Below are 13,927 nucleotides of genomic sequence, written 5' to 3' on the forward strand. Positions count from 1 at the left end.
CCTGAGGGATGGGGAGGAAAGAGCAATTTGCTGGCAGCAGGATGAGGGCAGGCAGCGGCTCCTGCCTTCCCTGCTTCCAGCACCTCCTACCGCACCGCTTTGCAGGCCAGGGAATGAACCACGGTTCCCTCAGGCTGGGTGACACAATTTACAGTTGAGATGAAAAACAGTTCTTCTGGTTTCGGCCAGGACCGCCGGACACGAGGGACAGTACTATGTAAAGAGGAGCACAGATAGGTCCAAATTCTTTTCACAGTCTTTGTTAGACTAATCATTTGTTCGAATACCTGCCTGGTTGCACCTATGCTAACAACCACCGGCACCAGTGAAAGGAATGGATTCCAATATTACCACCTCCATCAAGCTGCTTCACTTCCCAGGCAGTTGTCATTCAGTATTTTTCTACCTGACCTAACAGACAGCTTACGGTGAAACATACTCAGCCAGGGGTAACCAAATATAACACATTTATGCCCTCTTTGCACTGGAAACTGATTTTCTTTTGGGGGAATAATTCCTATTGCCAGCAATAGAAAGTCATCCAGAAAGATTCAGTTGCATCCTCATCTCATCAAACTTGTGGCACTACTCTCTTCTACTACTCAATTTGTAACGTACATGCCTTGTTCACAACTTTGCCTTTAAAGAATAGCTGCTTAGGGGACAACAAGTGGGAAAAAAAAGAGCCCAAGAAATACAGCTGCAAAGCATCTATTCAACACATTCTTAAATTAACAATCACCAACTCTACCCTAAATCTACTTTCCTTAAGCCTTTGTGTACTGCATCTTTCACAGCTGTTGGCCAACAGTGTTCCTCAAGCCAACATTGTCTCTAACTTATTTCCCTGAATGTCCTACATCTACTACTCTATTTCCAATTACACTACCACCCTCCAACTAATCTACTTGCTTGACACCTCTCTTACCATCATTCTGATTAGAATTTAGCCTCAGTTGTTTTCCATATGCAGCCTTGATCATAGGCAAAATCCCTTCCACACAGCAAAGCCCCCCAATTAGCATAAAAAATATCAGATTTGCTTCATGTGACTTATTTCCAAGGCACTTTATTTCATATCTCTCTGTGAACTTCACTGCTTGTTGCTTTTCTTCTTGATGAGAACTGCAACATTATCTGTTCATTCTGGCCACTCGCTCTCCTATATTATCTCTGATCCCTTTTGTCACTATCTTATACTTTAAGCAATAAAATGGAATAAAATTGCACAGGGAAGTAATATAAAAGACCCCCAAGCCATTATCTTCAATACAAAAAGATACATGGGTTGAAGGGACTGCTATTTTACCTGAGTGTCTCGTGGCCCCAGCACAGCAAAAAGATTCCTGTGTACTGGGGACATATGTTCACAGTCTGAAAGTGGATGAAGAAAAGAAGCATCACCTCAGAAGCAAGCTTGACCCAGACCAACTCCATCACTCGTACCACCATCCATGCCGCATGCAGCACCTCCAGCACACCCTGCACTCAAGGAAACTCCCAGAAAATTCCTCTACTTTTCAGCTCGTCCTCCTTCACTAAACTTTTCTCTGCAAGAGACACTGCCCATGAAAGCCAGCACCTCATCTAATTCAATGCAAGGTTGAAACAGGACTTGTAAAGTTTCAGTACAGCCCCATGGAAGGAAAGCTAGCAAGAACATCTGACACACAAGATGAGTCAGGCTGAAATTAGAGGTGGAAGTAGCTGGAAAGCCCTGGAAATGCTCCCCATCCTGCCAAGCCCTGCAGCAGCCAGCAACGAGGACCAGCCAACACACCTGTGGTGGGAGAGCAAGAACAGCAGATTCCCCGAGCCCTGGGGCACGCTGAGGAAAAAGGTCATCCAGTGCCAGCCTGCCCAGCAGAAAGGCAGGAAAACCAAGTCAGTCAACAGACTGAATGTCAGAGCGCCCCAGGGTTTCAAAGAATGGCCAAACCAGCCAGAACAATAATGTAACATAAAAATGCTTTAAGCCTTTAACCTGTGGAACAACATGTCGCAGTCTGGCCACCTTTAAGTGACTTCCATGGACACACAAATGTATACTCTTACCCACCAAACGCTTCAAGCTTCCTTGCCTTCTTTTATAAATTGGAATTGTACTGCTCTGCCTCCAATACAAGAAAGAATGGAGATGGAGGAAGAAATAAAGCAGTCTGGGTATCTATCTCCACTGTGAGAAGGAGGGGAGGGGGATAAAAGGGGAAGGTGCTAAAGAGTTTTTGTTTTTTGTTTCCTCCTCCTCTCCATTAGCTTGTCATCATCACTAGACAGTTTAACCCATCTAGGCTGGATTAAGTCCCACAGGGTGAGAAGAGTATTGCACACACAAATACAAGGGGGGAAGATTCTCTGTTTCTCAGTCAAGAAATTCATGAAAGAATCTAGGAGGAAAAAATGGTAGTAAACACATCCCAAAATACTTGTTTGGAAGTCTGTGACAAGACCATTTTCTGTGGATAGTTGAAATAGCTTTACAAAAGGTAACAGAATCCCACCATTCTTGGAGTGTAAATATTTTGCCTCTTTGGAAAAACAAGAACAAAATGTTCTCCTATCAAGACAATGAAATCAACATATTATATGAAGCAGTATTTAAATTGAAGATTTCTCATATCCAAATTTATGCTGTAAGGGATGGAACGCAGGTCTTCCACGTCACTTCTTTAACAAATAAATCATCATCCCCAAATTTTCCAGAGTCAGCGATATTAAAGTCAACAGCCAATTCCTAATCATGAAAAAAGGCTGAAATGAATGTTCATATTTGCATCTACATCCCTTCTTTTAGAGCATCTGCAGAAAAAATCCATATATCAATATAATATCAAATTCCAGGCTAAAATTTCAATACTGATCTTAAATAATCTCCAAAGCTTGACCCAAGGCTTGCAGAATTTTCTCCTTGAGGTGAACACGGATCAAATACGGTGTGGGGACTGTCCTTAAAGAAAGAGAAAAGCCAACAGGGTAGTCACGATAACAGTAGAATTACTGCAGGTACCAAACTCAGGCAGGAAAAGAAAGATGAACAAGACAAGATTTAAGCAGAAAACAGTTCAGTCATTGCACAGACACTCCAGCCTGTCTCCCTGTTGGGGGTTTATAATACAGAGATTGTTTTTCGCAGGGATATAGCAAAGGGATTACCTTTTTTTAAAGGACAAAGGAAAAAGCCACAAACGTGACAGAGCAACAGTCAGAAAAATAAATTAATAAATAAACACATAAAAAGTCTGCTTCTGGATTCTGATGAAACCCTGGTGTGAAAAGGATTGGCTTCACTTGGACTCCTTTGTTTTTAGTCAGCAGTTCAGAATTTCCTTGGATAAACTGGATTTTCCTTTGTTTAAGTGCCAAACATCCTGACATCCTGGCTATGAAGAAATTTCAAAGAAATTTCTCCAAACTCCTCTTTCAAGACTTTGTATAGAGACAGGAAGTTGAAGAGCATGGGAAAAAATATTAAAATTGTGGCCAGCACATTGCTAAGAATTAGAGCATGTCACTTGTATGGGCTTGAGGATGTCAAATTTACAAAGGCCTCCCCACCACCTCGACCAGCACGATAATCCATTTGTCCAAGGCTTCTGTGGTCCTCCTCTTGGGATTATTTCCGTGTATCCACAAACACCTGAAAAAGACCCCTTTAGAGTTTTTTGTCCATGCGCCGTTCCACAGCTTGTAGCAACAGCTCTGAGTACTGCTCCAGCAAAGCTAGCGTCTGCTCATCCCCCAAACTCTTGGGGCTGGGGAGATTGGCACTGCATCCCTCATTCAGTGGCTTAGTGGTATCCTGTGGCTTCACCAGAACCTCCTTAGCCTTTGGAAGCTCTTCTTCATCTTTTAGGGAGTCCAATTCTTTCTTCACTAAGGAGAATGTTTCTGTCAGGAGACCAGCTATCTTATCTTTGTCAGTAGAAGACTCCGTATCATTTAACACCTGAAAACAAAGAAGCAAAAGAGGGCAGGAGAGTGGGGAGAAGACATTGGTATTTAGACCACAAAGTTAGACATTTCAGCCCTTCAGGGAACTGAAGCCATAATCAAGATTTACAGACTACTCAAGTGTCATTTTAGCCAACATGCAAGACTGCCAGTTCAGTCACACAGCAGGGCAGGCATCCAAAACAGCCGGTCATACAACAACCAAGGCCATTACTCCAGTAGGATAGACACGGGATTCCCATTTTGGGGTAGCGCTCCCCTTGTTAGGCCTAAAGAAGGGCTGTGTTCCCCCGCTCTAGCACAGGCCAACGCTGTTTTTCTTCTCATGGGACAAGTGCTGCTGGTCAGCAGGACCCAGAGGGGTCACGGAGTGAACGCAAACACCAAGGTGAGAGCTGCAGAAGGGCAAACAGCAGCAACGCCCTGCACGAGTTCCCTGCTTTACCAGAGACTTCACAGGGCAGTGCTTTAGCAAAGGAAACAATAGCTATTGTATTGCTCTGCATTTAGCTCTGGTCTGGTGCTAAGGGGGACTAGCAATAACTGCCTATTCCCTCTTACAGCTGCATTCCCATGCTATTGGACATTTGCTAATCCTCTTCCAGGCATCAAAGACTGAGAACAGAACTGGATAATAAAATTTAGAGCTGCAACAATATTTCATCTATCTGAAGTGCTCTATAAATCTTAACTAATTCTTTAATACTCCTTGGAGAAAGAGCATGCTGTTATCTACAGTTTACACGTAGGCTAAGAAGGCTGAAAAGTTAATTGATTTGCTCAGAATACCACAGCAAACCACTGGAAATAAAACAAATGTTTTAGGAGTTCCTGTCTCCCAGACTGAAGCTTAGCTGCAGTCAAGCAGACAAGCAGGCAGCTTCTGTCACTAAACACCTGGTGACCAAAACACTTTGGCTGTAGAGCCCGGGGGTGTGGAACGTGCCCACGTGCTGGCTCAGCTGCCCAAAGGGGGTCAGTGCCTGAGGTCACTCACTCACCGCGCGGTAGAGGTGGATGGCTCTGCGCATGCTCTCCTGGAGCTCAGACACCACGTGCTCGCACTGCTCTACGCTGATGCAATGCTCTGCAGGGGAGGCAAAACATAAACACACAAGGTAAGGCACAGAGGCACTCCAGTACCTGCCATCTCCCAGACAGACAAGAAAACCAATACTTCAATACATATATAAGATCATACTTTTCATCGTTTGAGCCAATCATTAAATGGGCAAGTTCAGAAACCTTCCTTCCAGATGCTTCTTGTCTCAAACATTCCTATTTGTCTAGTCTTTAGCCTCGCCAAAGTTAAAGTGATTTCTATCAGACTTCACAAGGATATTACAAGTTGAGGATCACCCTGTCTGATCAGAGATCACCTACACACTGTTCTCTTTTTTGGGAGACCAAAGGGATTTTGGGAGACCATCCCTCAAAGGGATGTTTGAATGAATCCCCAATGTCAAAAGGGACTGACCTGAGGAGCCCAATTTAGCTTCCACCCCTACTTGACACTCTACGTACTCTCCTGCAGAGAAGCTAATGCAGATAAAGGATTATGCTGACTTATTGCAGTGTTCTCTAGTGAGAATTGAGGTCCAGAGGAGTAGGAGTACAGTTTAAGACTCAATCAGTTCTGGGCAAAGCAGGATTTGCATTGCTAATAACAATAATTATTTGAAAACCAAAATAAAAGCAAAACAACAAAACCCCACCACCTTCAGCCCTCATGAGACAATATTTCCAAGGTGTCAGAGCTGAAGGCCCGCAATGCTTAAAAAAAAAAAAAAAACACTTTCATGAGTTAGACATAAATCATGAACACAGACACACACACACAATCTGCAGTTATTTTCAATTTGCAAAGGCTTGCACAAATGTTGTTCAAGTTGCTTCAGTCACCTAAAAAGATAAAAACTTGTTCATAACAGCACTGTTATTTCTATGCTTCTTACTAAGCAGGTCACATTTGGACAGGCTGCAGGGACCTCAGTGTCAAGCTAATTATATAAATACATCTAAAGGAACAAACAGACATGAATCAATTCTTCCATCTGCATTCTTTGCTCCTGAATCACCCAGCTTTTGCAGGGTGTGGGCAGGGGGCTTCAGTTCTCTTGTCTAAGGTTCTTGCCTTCTGGTTTTGTGGCTTTTTGTTTTTTAAAGCATGGCACTTTCTTGTGAGGTTGTTTCTGGACTTGTCTTCTTATCACTCTTTTGTGCTGCTCTCTATCAGCCTGGAGAAAGGTGACAAACATAACACAAATGCTGCTGACAAGGGAATTTTCAGCCTCCTGGCTGTGGACAGCGGACTTCCTCAGAAACCAGCAGGGAATATTAAATACAACAGCAGTATTTTCAACACATCTACAACTTTTTTAAACCTGTAGATCTCAAAATGCTCCTTTATCATCACATGTGCTATAAGCAAGAAAATAGAAGGAAAGAAAAATTAAGAAAAATGGAGTACCAACCTCATAGAACAAGTCAAGAGCAGAATAGATTTTAAAGGACTATAGGTCTCCAACTGCCAACTTGACACTTCTAATCTAACTACCCATATACTGGGATCCATAGATGCTTGGATCCACAGCATGCTTGGATCTAAACATCTTTTCTGTCGTTTTTGACTAAATATTTGGAGAGAGCGGCCTGCAAGAAGCTGAAGGCCAACTGATCAAAACAAAAGGTTGAGCATCCAATGCAAAGAACATGGAACTCACTAAAGGATGCTGCTCAAATTCCCTGCCAGGATGTATTACGTGTTAGGAGCAGATTAAAAATAAAAATAAATCATAATAATAAAAAATACATCACAAATCTTAGGGCCTTTAATCCCTCTAGAAACACAACAGTGCATGAAGGGTGACTCTGCAATGAGTTTGGTTACTGGTGCAGTGAATAGGTGAGGTAGCCTGGTACCACAGATAACTGATCACAAAGTTATAAAGAGGTGCCTCAAACTCACATGTCACTTATGGTACCAATGAGATCAATACAGCAAAAGAGTTTAAAAAATTGTGCACTGTTTATTCCCCTGAGTGTACAAGGCACAAATGCACTGGTTAAGCTCCAGCTTCCTACTGTATGAGTCAGCTGAGTATTTCAGGAAGGGGTACTGCCTTGCTTCTTGACACATAAAGGAAAAATCTCTGGAGACGGCAGCCTTGAAGCTACTAGGGCATTTGCTTCCATTTGGAGTTACCTGCAAATTTTCCAATTGACTGAAGTACCTTAAACTTGAGCCTGTTTTTAGTGGGTAAGATAGCTGCCCAGCTACTACCTTTTCTCTCAATTTCAAAATTGCTTTGTATGAATCCCAAGCTCTAGACACTTAACCCCAAAGGCTAGGCCTGTGTGTGCATTACGTACCCAGCTTGCTAGGTCCAGCTGACAGACACCAGACCTGCACTTTCATTTCACTGGTGTCCTGAGGGCAGAATGGGACGTAGCCAAGGGACACTAAGGGGGATTCTCAAGTCAGTTGTTAGTGTTGACTGAAAGAAGCTTGAGCACCTAACAATGGAGATTTATGAAGACAACCACGTGGGTGCTCAGCTGTACAAAACATTCAGCTAAAAACAACCTTCAGAAATAAGACCAAGAGGAAAGGGAAATTAAAAGACTGAGAAAAAGAGGTCAGGCTGAAGAAGTCTCTCACCATTGAGGGGATGGCTTATGGAACGAGACAGGTGCAGACAGGACGAGACAGGCCAGAAGCTGGACGTAAAGAAATGTGATGGGATCGTGAGGCGGTTCACAAAGACAGGAGACAGAAGGGGGAAGATAAGAGATGGGTATCCATGCACACCTGAGACCTGTGCCGAGGCCGTTAGAGACGTAGGAGACCTCGGCCTGATGGGGTCTAGTGGGCAAAGTCCAGGCTGCTCGTCTAGCACGCAGGCAATGCCGGTGGTCATCTCCCTGCACCGGGGCAACGCGCTTGCAGGAGACCTTTGCTGCCGGCCTTCTGAAAACTCTCTCAGCTTTGGGTTCGTGACCCCTGGCTCATCCTGGCAATCTGTCCTTGAGCCCAGACTCTCCGTTGGGCTGTCCTTAGTAAGTCCTAGTGGAGCCTCTTTACCAGGAACCAGAGGCCCAGTAGTGTGATTCTCCCTCTTGGAGGATCGGCCTTCAGGAAAAGGCTTCTTTTTACAGGCCCCAGCAGGTGACTGTGGAGACTGTGGCTCAAGCAGCGTTTTGGATTTGGTAGTGGGTGAGAAGGAGGCCAGCGTAGGTCTGTCAGGTAATGGCTTAGGAATGTCAAGGATCAGGTGTGCTCGATTTGACGATGCCAGCTTGCTGTGAAAGGACTTGGGAGACGAGCAGTTTACAACTGGCTGAACTGTTGGCTTCACTGGAACATTTTCTTTTTCCTTCACTGGTAGCTTATTCTTCTCAGCCTCTGCTGGGGGAGTGAGTTGCATCTTCTCTGCCACTGGAGGGCTAGTCCTCCCCTCAGTCAACACTTCAGCAGAGCAACCGAGATACAGGTTTTCCCCTACAGATATACTCCTTGACATCTTAGCCCGGAAGCTGGTCGTGGGGTTCATGTAGGACTTGGGTTTTGCAGCCCTGACATCTTTGGCCAGCAGAGCACCAGATCCATCCATCTTCAGCAAACTGGCTGACAAGACCCTGCAATTGTTAGGTCTGGGATCTTTCTCAATCACCGTAAGAGTCTGAGGACGCTGCTTGGCAGAGGATACCACTCCAGGACCCTTATCTGTGAAAATTAAACAGACAAACATACCAAAAATAGACAAGAGTGTGCAGTGAATTCTAAAATTGGGAAGCATCAGAGCTGCTCCAGCCTATGGACCTCAGCTCAGCCCTTGGAAGAGATGTACAGAACCACTACTTCAGGTTGACATCACCTAGTCTTTCCCATCCCTCATTCTGCTAACACACTATTGCCTATCTGATCAGAGATGCTTGTTCTTAAAACTTAAGGTGAGATCATCTCAGAAACTACTATCATTAACAGAAACCAGAAGAAGCAGGCAAAAGCTGCCAGTTCTTTTTAACTTACTCACATATACACGGTGCTGCAGCAAGAGGCTTATTTTCTAAAAACAAGCAGTGCTTGCTGAAGGTTCATGAGTTGGCAGTTTCAAAGGTGGAGTTTTCACACAGAGTGCACAGACAGCAAGCTCCCTCTTACTGCCCTTCTCTTTGCCCCTTCTTTCTTCCCCACCCTGCACTGCTTCAGTCTTGGCCTGCAGCAAACAACTCATAGCAAGAGAGCACTTCTTCGCAAATGGTTCATTTCACCCTTGGTATCCATATTCCTCTTTCCACTGCTGCCAGATGAGGATCAGAGACTGATAATTAGGAGATCAGTCTGCATTACAAGTTAGAAGTGTTTTCCCTTAACAGGCTAAGAGTTAGAAGACACGCAAGCTGTCTGCCTGTAGCTCAGAATGCAAAAGATGCAAGATTCATTTAAATCACTGTTCAAGCTCCAATCTCCTTATTTCATCCTCGGGTTTATATCCTCATTCCAGCCCATGTCCTTACCCTCATGAACGAGGTCATGAACGGACTGTGCCTTCCTCATCACTGCATTCACAGGGCCTTCTGGAAAGGAGGCCATAACTCGGCCGGGCCCCATACCAACTCGGCTGCTCTCTAAAGCCGACTTGCGTTTCTTCTGGGCATAAACAGCCCGATGGGAATTCACACCCTCCAGGAGGTGGTCGTTCTCCAAGGCATCACCAGGATGGCTGCTGCCATTTTTCAGCAGGTCCGGAGCAGTCCCATTGGTCTGGGCTGGAGGCTCGATGCTCTTTGAATCCAGTGTCAGATTCGATGAGGAGAGGGACAAATATCTAGAGAACATAATGAAGAAATTCGAGTTGAAATAAGTAAGTAGATTGCCTTGGATGAAGAGGCACACACATTAGGCAAGTTTCTCCAAGATAAAGAGCCTTTTCCTTCCCTGTTTGGATTTGTTACATCAAAATTGTCCTAGGCTGTTACACTTCACTTGAGAGCCCAGGTCTTCAAGCATCTCACCTTACGTTGCAGGATGAGAGCAAATTAACACAAATAGTACTGGGTCACTGTTTCAGGGAGGGACTTTGTAAAAGGTAAAGGCAGGATACAAGGAAAAGTTCCAGGAGGAAGGAAGACTGGGTAAGGTTGGGCAAAGTCTTTCCTCTCAGCTCATCCTTTCAAACACCAAAATCTTTTTACTTCTTTTTAAGGTACCCCAATAGAGGCTATAACACTATGCAAGGACAGTTACCATCAGAACTGTCAGTATCTTCAAGAGAAGAGACTAATTTCCTCTTCACTCCACTCCAATCAAGTAGAGCAGCCTTACCTCAGAAAGCAGGTAATCAATCTGCCAGGTTTGACAGTCAGATTAAAAGTCTAGAGCTTGCCGTGAGTTTAAGCTACTGCCTTTATCACACCTGCTGAGTGCCAGTGACATCCTCCTCCCACCACTGCAGCTCTGCAGAAGCCTTTACCAGAGCCACCCTCGGGCCCTCCTCCCCGGCAGGCGCCGCAGCCCCTGCGCAGCGCTGGGAGCTGCCTGTGAACAGCAGGGACACGAAGCTCCGCATCAGGCTGCATCTGGACACAGCCTAAGAGATGCACCCGGCTCTGCTCGCGTCTGCACGCTGAAAGCAAACCAGTCTGAGCGCGGGCTTCAAGTTATCATTTGAAGAGAACAGAAGAGGAGCTTTAAACATTTATGGAACAAAACCAACAGGCATATTTTCAACTTTTTGAGTGCCAATGGAAACACTTTGAAGAAACCCTTTGGGGGGTTCTGGAATTGCCTTTTTTCTTTTTTTTTTTTTTTGGGGGGGGGGGGTAAGAATAATATTCCTATAGGGCTTTGTATCAGACAGAGCACCCTGCAAAGGCATGGGACCAATGCATGAAGCTGAGTAAGAAAGGCCTGTAAAACAAAGGAGAAGTTAACCAGCCTACTTTCATTGTCCAAGCTGAATGAAATGCAAAAGCATAAACATACCATAAATGGTGAAAAGAAAATTAGATGAACTAAATTCTTCCAGGTTAATCAATTAAGACATTAATCATGAAGCAGTTAAGCATATTATTGAAAAAGGAACAAAACAGTGTTACTTTATTAAGAAACAGAGCAGCTGATGTGATACAGAATGGCCTGTCCAAATCAGAAGGGACCTCAACCAACCTGCCAGGCACCTGTGCTAGGAACTCATTCTGCCTGGGAACATTAAGCTCAGAGTCTTCTGCCATACTTTGGCCCAGGGCCAAGCACAAGATTATTCACACATTAGTAAAAACAAGACAGAAACAGAGCCATACCTGAGAGCTGGGGACTGGGAAAGAAAGCGCGAGGAGATGCTGAGGTTTTCAGTTCTTTCCAGAGCTCTACATGAGCCACCTACAAATTTGGGTGAAAGGGAGGAAAAGGAATCATTTAGTTACAGATCCAGATATAAACATTCTGACAAATGCATTTTGTTATCACAGATACTATCAAATGCTTCTCTGTATCAAAGGAGATTTTTGAGCTAAAAAAACCCCAGAGAATAAATTATTTAATCTTCTTTTCCTTGTCTGTTTTACTCTGATTATAATTTCTCTGCCTTGTACTGCCAGTCTCCCTATGGGCATCCCTCCTCCTTTTTCTCCTCCCTTTGTGTCCTGTCCTGCCTGTAGGACAGTGAGGCACCAATACTCAGCAGAAAACAAGCCAGTGAAGGAGAAAACAATCAAATGGACAACTCACAGAGATATTGCTACCTGCAAACCACTATCAATTCTAGAAAGATACTCTTTGTTCTCAAGTTGGTCGATAAGGACTAATCAGCTCCTCTTCCACTCTGATGTCTCCTCTTACTCTCCCTCCTCCCAGCTTTTCAGCCTTTTCTTTTGTGACATCTGCTATGCCTTTGTAGACCACTAGAGGCCCCGATGGGGGGGGGGGGCGGCACAGTCACACAGCTCCGGTGTGTGCACATGCACAGGAGTTAGAACTAGTGCTGGAACAAGAGAGTGGCTCTGCAGGAGCCCAAGGCGATACTTGATTCCACCGGTCTGTAGATAAGTTTCTACCGATCAGTTGGGCTATGGGTCTTTGGGACATCAGAGACCTATTGTTTCAGTGTCTTTACCTCCATTTCCCCCTTTTCCCCTCCATGTAGGCATCATATCCTTGCAAGCCCATCAGAACTTGCAGCCTTGATTGGTTTTTAAAGCAGACAAATCTGGAGTGATCTGACAGAGAAAGTCCTTCCACTGAGCAGAGAGCAGTACCTTGTCCGTCAGTGCTGCCCAAGGTCCCAAAATGCTGCTTGAGGAACTTTTCCTGATCCGGTATCTGAGGGATTTCTCCCTCCAGCAGGCCAGTACCTGCATCATCTTCTCCCTCCTCTCCCTCCAGATCTGAGATGCCATCCACACTTAGGGGCTCAGTGCTTTCAGAATCTGTGAAGAGACAAAAAACACTAATAGCATCATCACAGTAACAGCAGTCAGGTTAGGACAGATAGTAAGATGCTAAATTAAACTGAGCTGTTGAACTAGTCAGCATTAGGTGCATTTCTCTAATCTAGTATATTCCAGAAACAGCACAGCCTATGGGATACGGAACACGAAAGCTACCACTCTAGTTAGCAAGACAGAAGAGAGCTGAAGGTGCATATGGAAAGCGAGTTTCAACCAACCCATCCTCCTTCCAAGGTGGACTCACTGAAGTGCTTGAAGCTTTATACTAACACTGGAAAGGTTTTCATGGAAGTATGACCTCAATTAAGCTCATAAAGAGGATCAAGTATTAGAGACCAGGATAGGAAATGATAAACATGGCAAAAAATAACCTCTGCAAGTTCCTGCAGTGCTCCACATCAGATATAAATAGATTATAAATATGTCTTTGCATCTTACCTTCATTTGGATGATCTGGGCTGGACAGGCGACTGCTGCTGTAATCTACAGAGCAGGCACTGTCAGGGCTGTGTTTGTCTGGGCATCCATTACTGTGATAACCTCTACTTAGCTTCCCATGCGGCAGCGCTTTTACCTGGAACTCACTACAAAAGAGACAGCAAATTTCCAACACTAGAAGAGATATTTACATTTTACATTTAAAGGAACAGATTCTGACTTGAATAAGGCCTTACCTGTGTTAGTAAACCTTTAGCTATTACAAAGATAAGGCTTTAAAGAGAGAAAGAAATTGATTTCTGCCATCATTATACAGTATATTTTTGCATTTCATTAAGCTTGGACAGTGAAATCTCAAAGAGACCGTCTTGACTTTCTGGGCATTGCCAGTCTTCCATGATTAGCAGCGTGGCACAGTCCTGACTTGATGATTTCCAGCACAGCTGTCGAAAAAGAGACTAAAAATAGGCCTATATGTACTTAAACTCCAGGATGCCATAGATTTGAGCCCTAATCTAGTAGCTGCTAATCTAGTAACTTTTTCTATATTTATGACATCCTTCCTTACTCCACTTCAGATCCCCAAATGCTGCAAAACAGAAAATTCTGGGTTTAAACAAGACTAGAGAACACTCTACAAAATACAGTATTGTAGAATTGTGTTCCTCATTCTTGTTGTGATTTTACAAGCCTGATTTTGTCGAGAGAAACCATTTTGTCTTTTGGGTTACCCAAAAGGATTTCAGCTTCCCACTCTATGAAAATACTTTGGTTTCAGATGTACTCAATGCTAGATAGGATGAAGAAGTCAACCAGTGTAACCGAGTGGAAATCACCCTGGCAGCTTGCAAACTCTGAGTGCTCTGAGATATGTCCAGTCTGCATCCAGCATCACGAGAGGGCCTCTCTTTCTGACATGTTGGAAGAGCACATGGTCTGTTCTGTCTAAATGTTATCATAATAAAATTAAAAATGTCAACAAAGAGAAACTGGGAGAAACGCAGCTTCAACTGCAAAATCATGGTATGCACTACTGCATTAAAGCCCAATTAAAGACATCAGCCCACTCTTTGTACCAGAGCAGCAG

The 13,927-nt window shown here is 44.2% G+C and overlaps 1 protein-coding gene across 2 annotated transcripts in view; it reads right to left on the bottom strand.

The window, feature by feature from the left end:
* Positions 1 to 147: 147 nt before the first annotated feature.
* MAPKBP1 (mitogen-activated protein kinase binding protein 1) overlaps positions 148 to 13,927 on the bottom strand; it is an 85,443-nt gene continuing 71,663 nt past the window's right edge. For both annotated transcript variants that reach the window (XM_026033425.1, XM_026033424.1), the window contains 7 exons: positions 12,841 to 12,986; positions 12,211 to 12,381; positions 11,257 to 11,335; positions 9,472 to 9,782; positions 7,763 to 8,677; positions 4,953 to 5,038; positions 148 to 3,946 (listed from right to left, as the gene is read on the bottom strand). In XM_026033425.1, coding sequence (XP_025889210.1) covers positions 3,653 to 3,946; positions 4,953 to 5,038; positions 7,763 to 8,677; positions 9,472 to 9,782; positions 11,257 to 11,335; positions 12,211 to 12,381; positions 12,841 to 12,986 — 2,002 coding nt within the window. In that variant the 3' untranslated portion in view covers positions 148 to 3,652. The remainder of the gene's footprint in view (positions 3,947 to 4,952; positions 5,039 to 7,762; positions 8,678 to 9,471; positions 9,783 to 11,256; positions 11,336 to 12,210; positions 12,382 to 12,840; positions 12,987 to 13,927) is intronic.

The sequence above is a fragment of the Nothoprocta perdicaria genome, unplaced genomic scaffold, assembly GCF_003342845.1.
Source record: "Nothoprocta perdicaria isolate Ctin4 unplaced genomic scaffold, notPer1 scaffold_129, whole genome shotgun sequence".
Classification (NCBI taxonomy): Eukaryota; Metazoa; Chordata; class Aves; order Tinamiformes; family Tinamidae; genus Nothoprocta; species Nothoprocta perdicaria.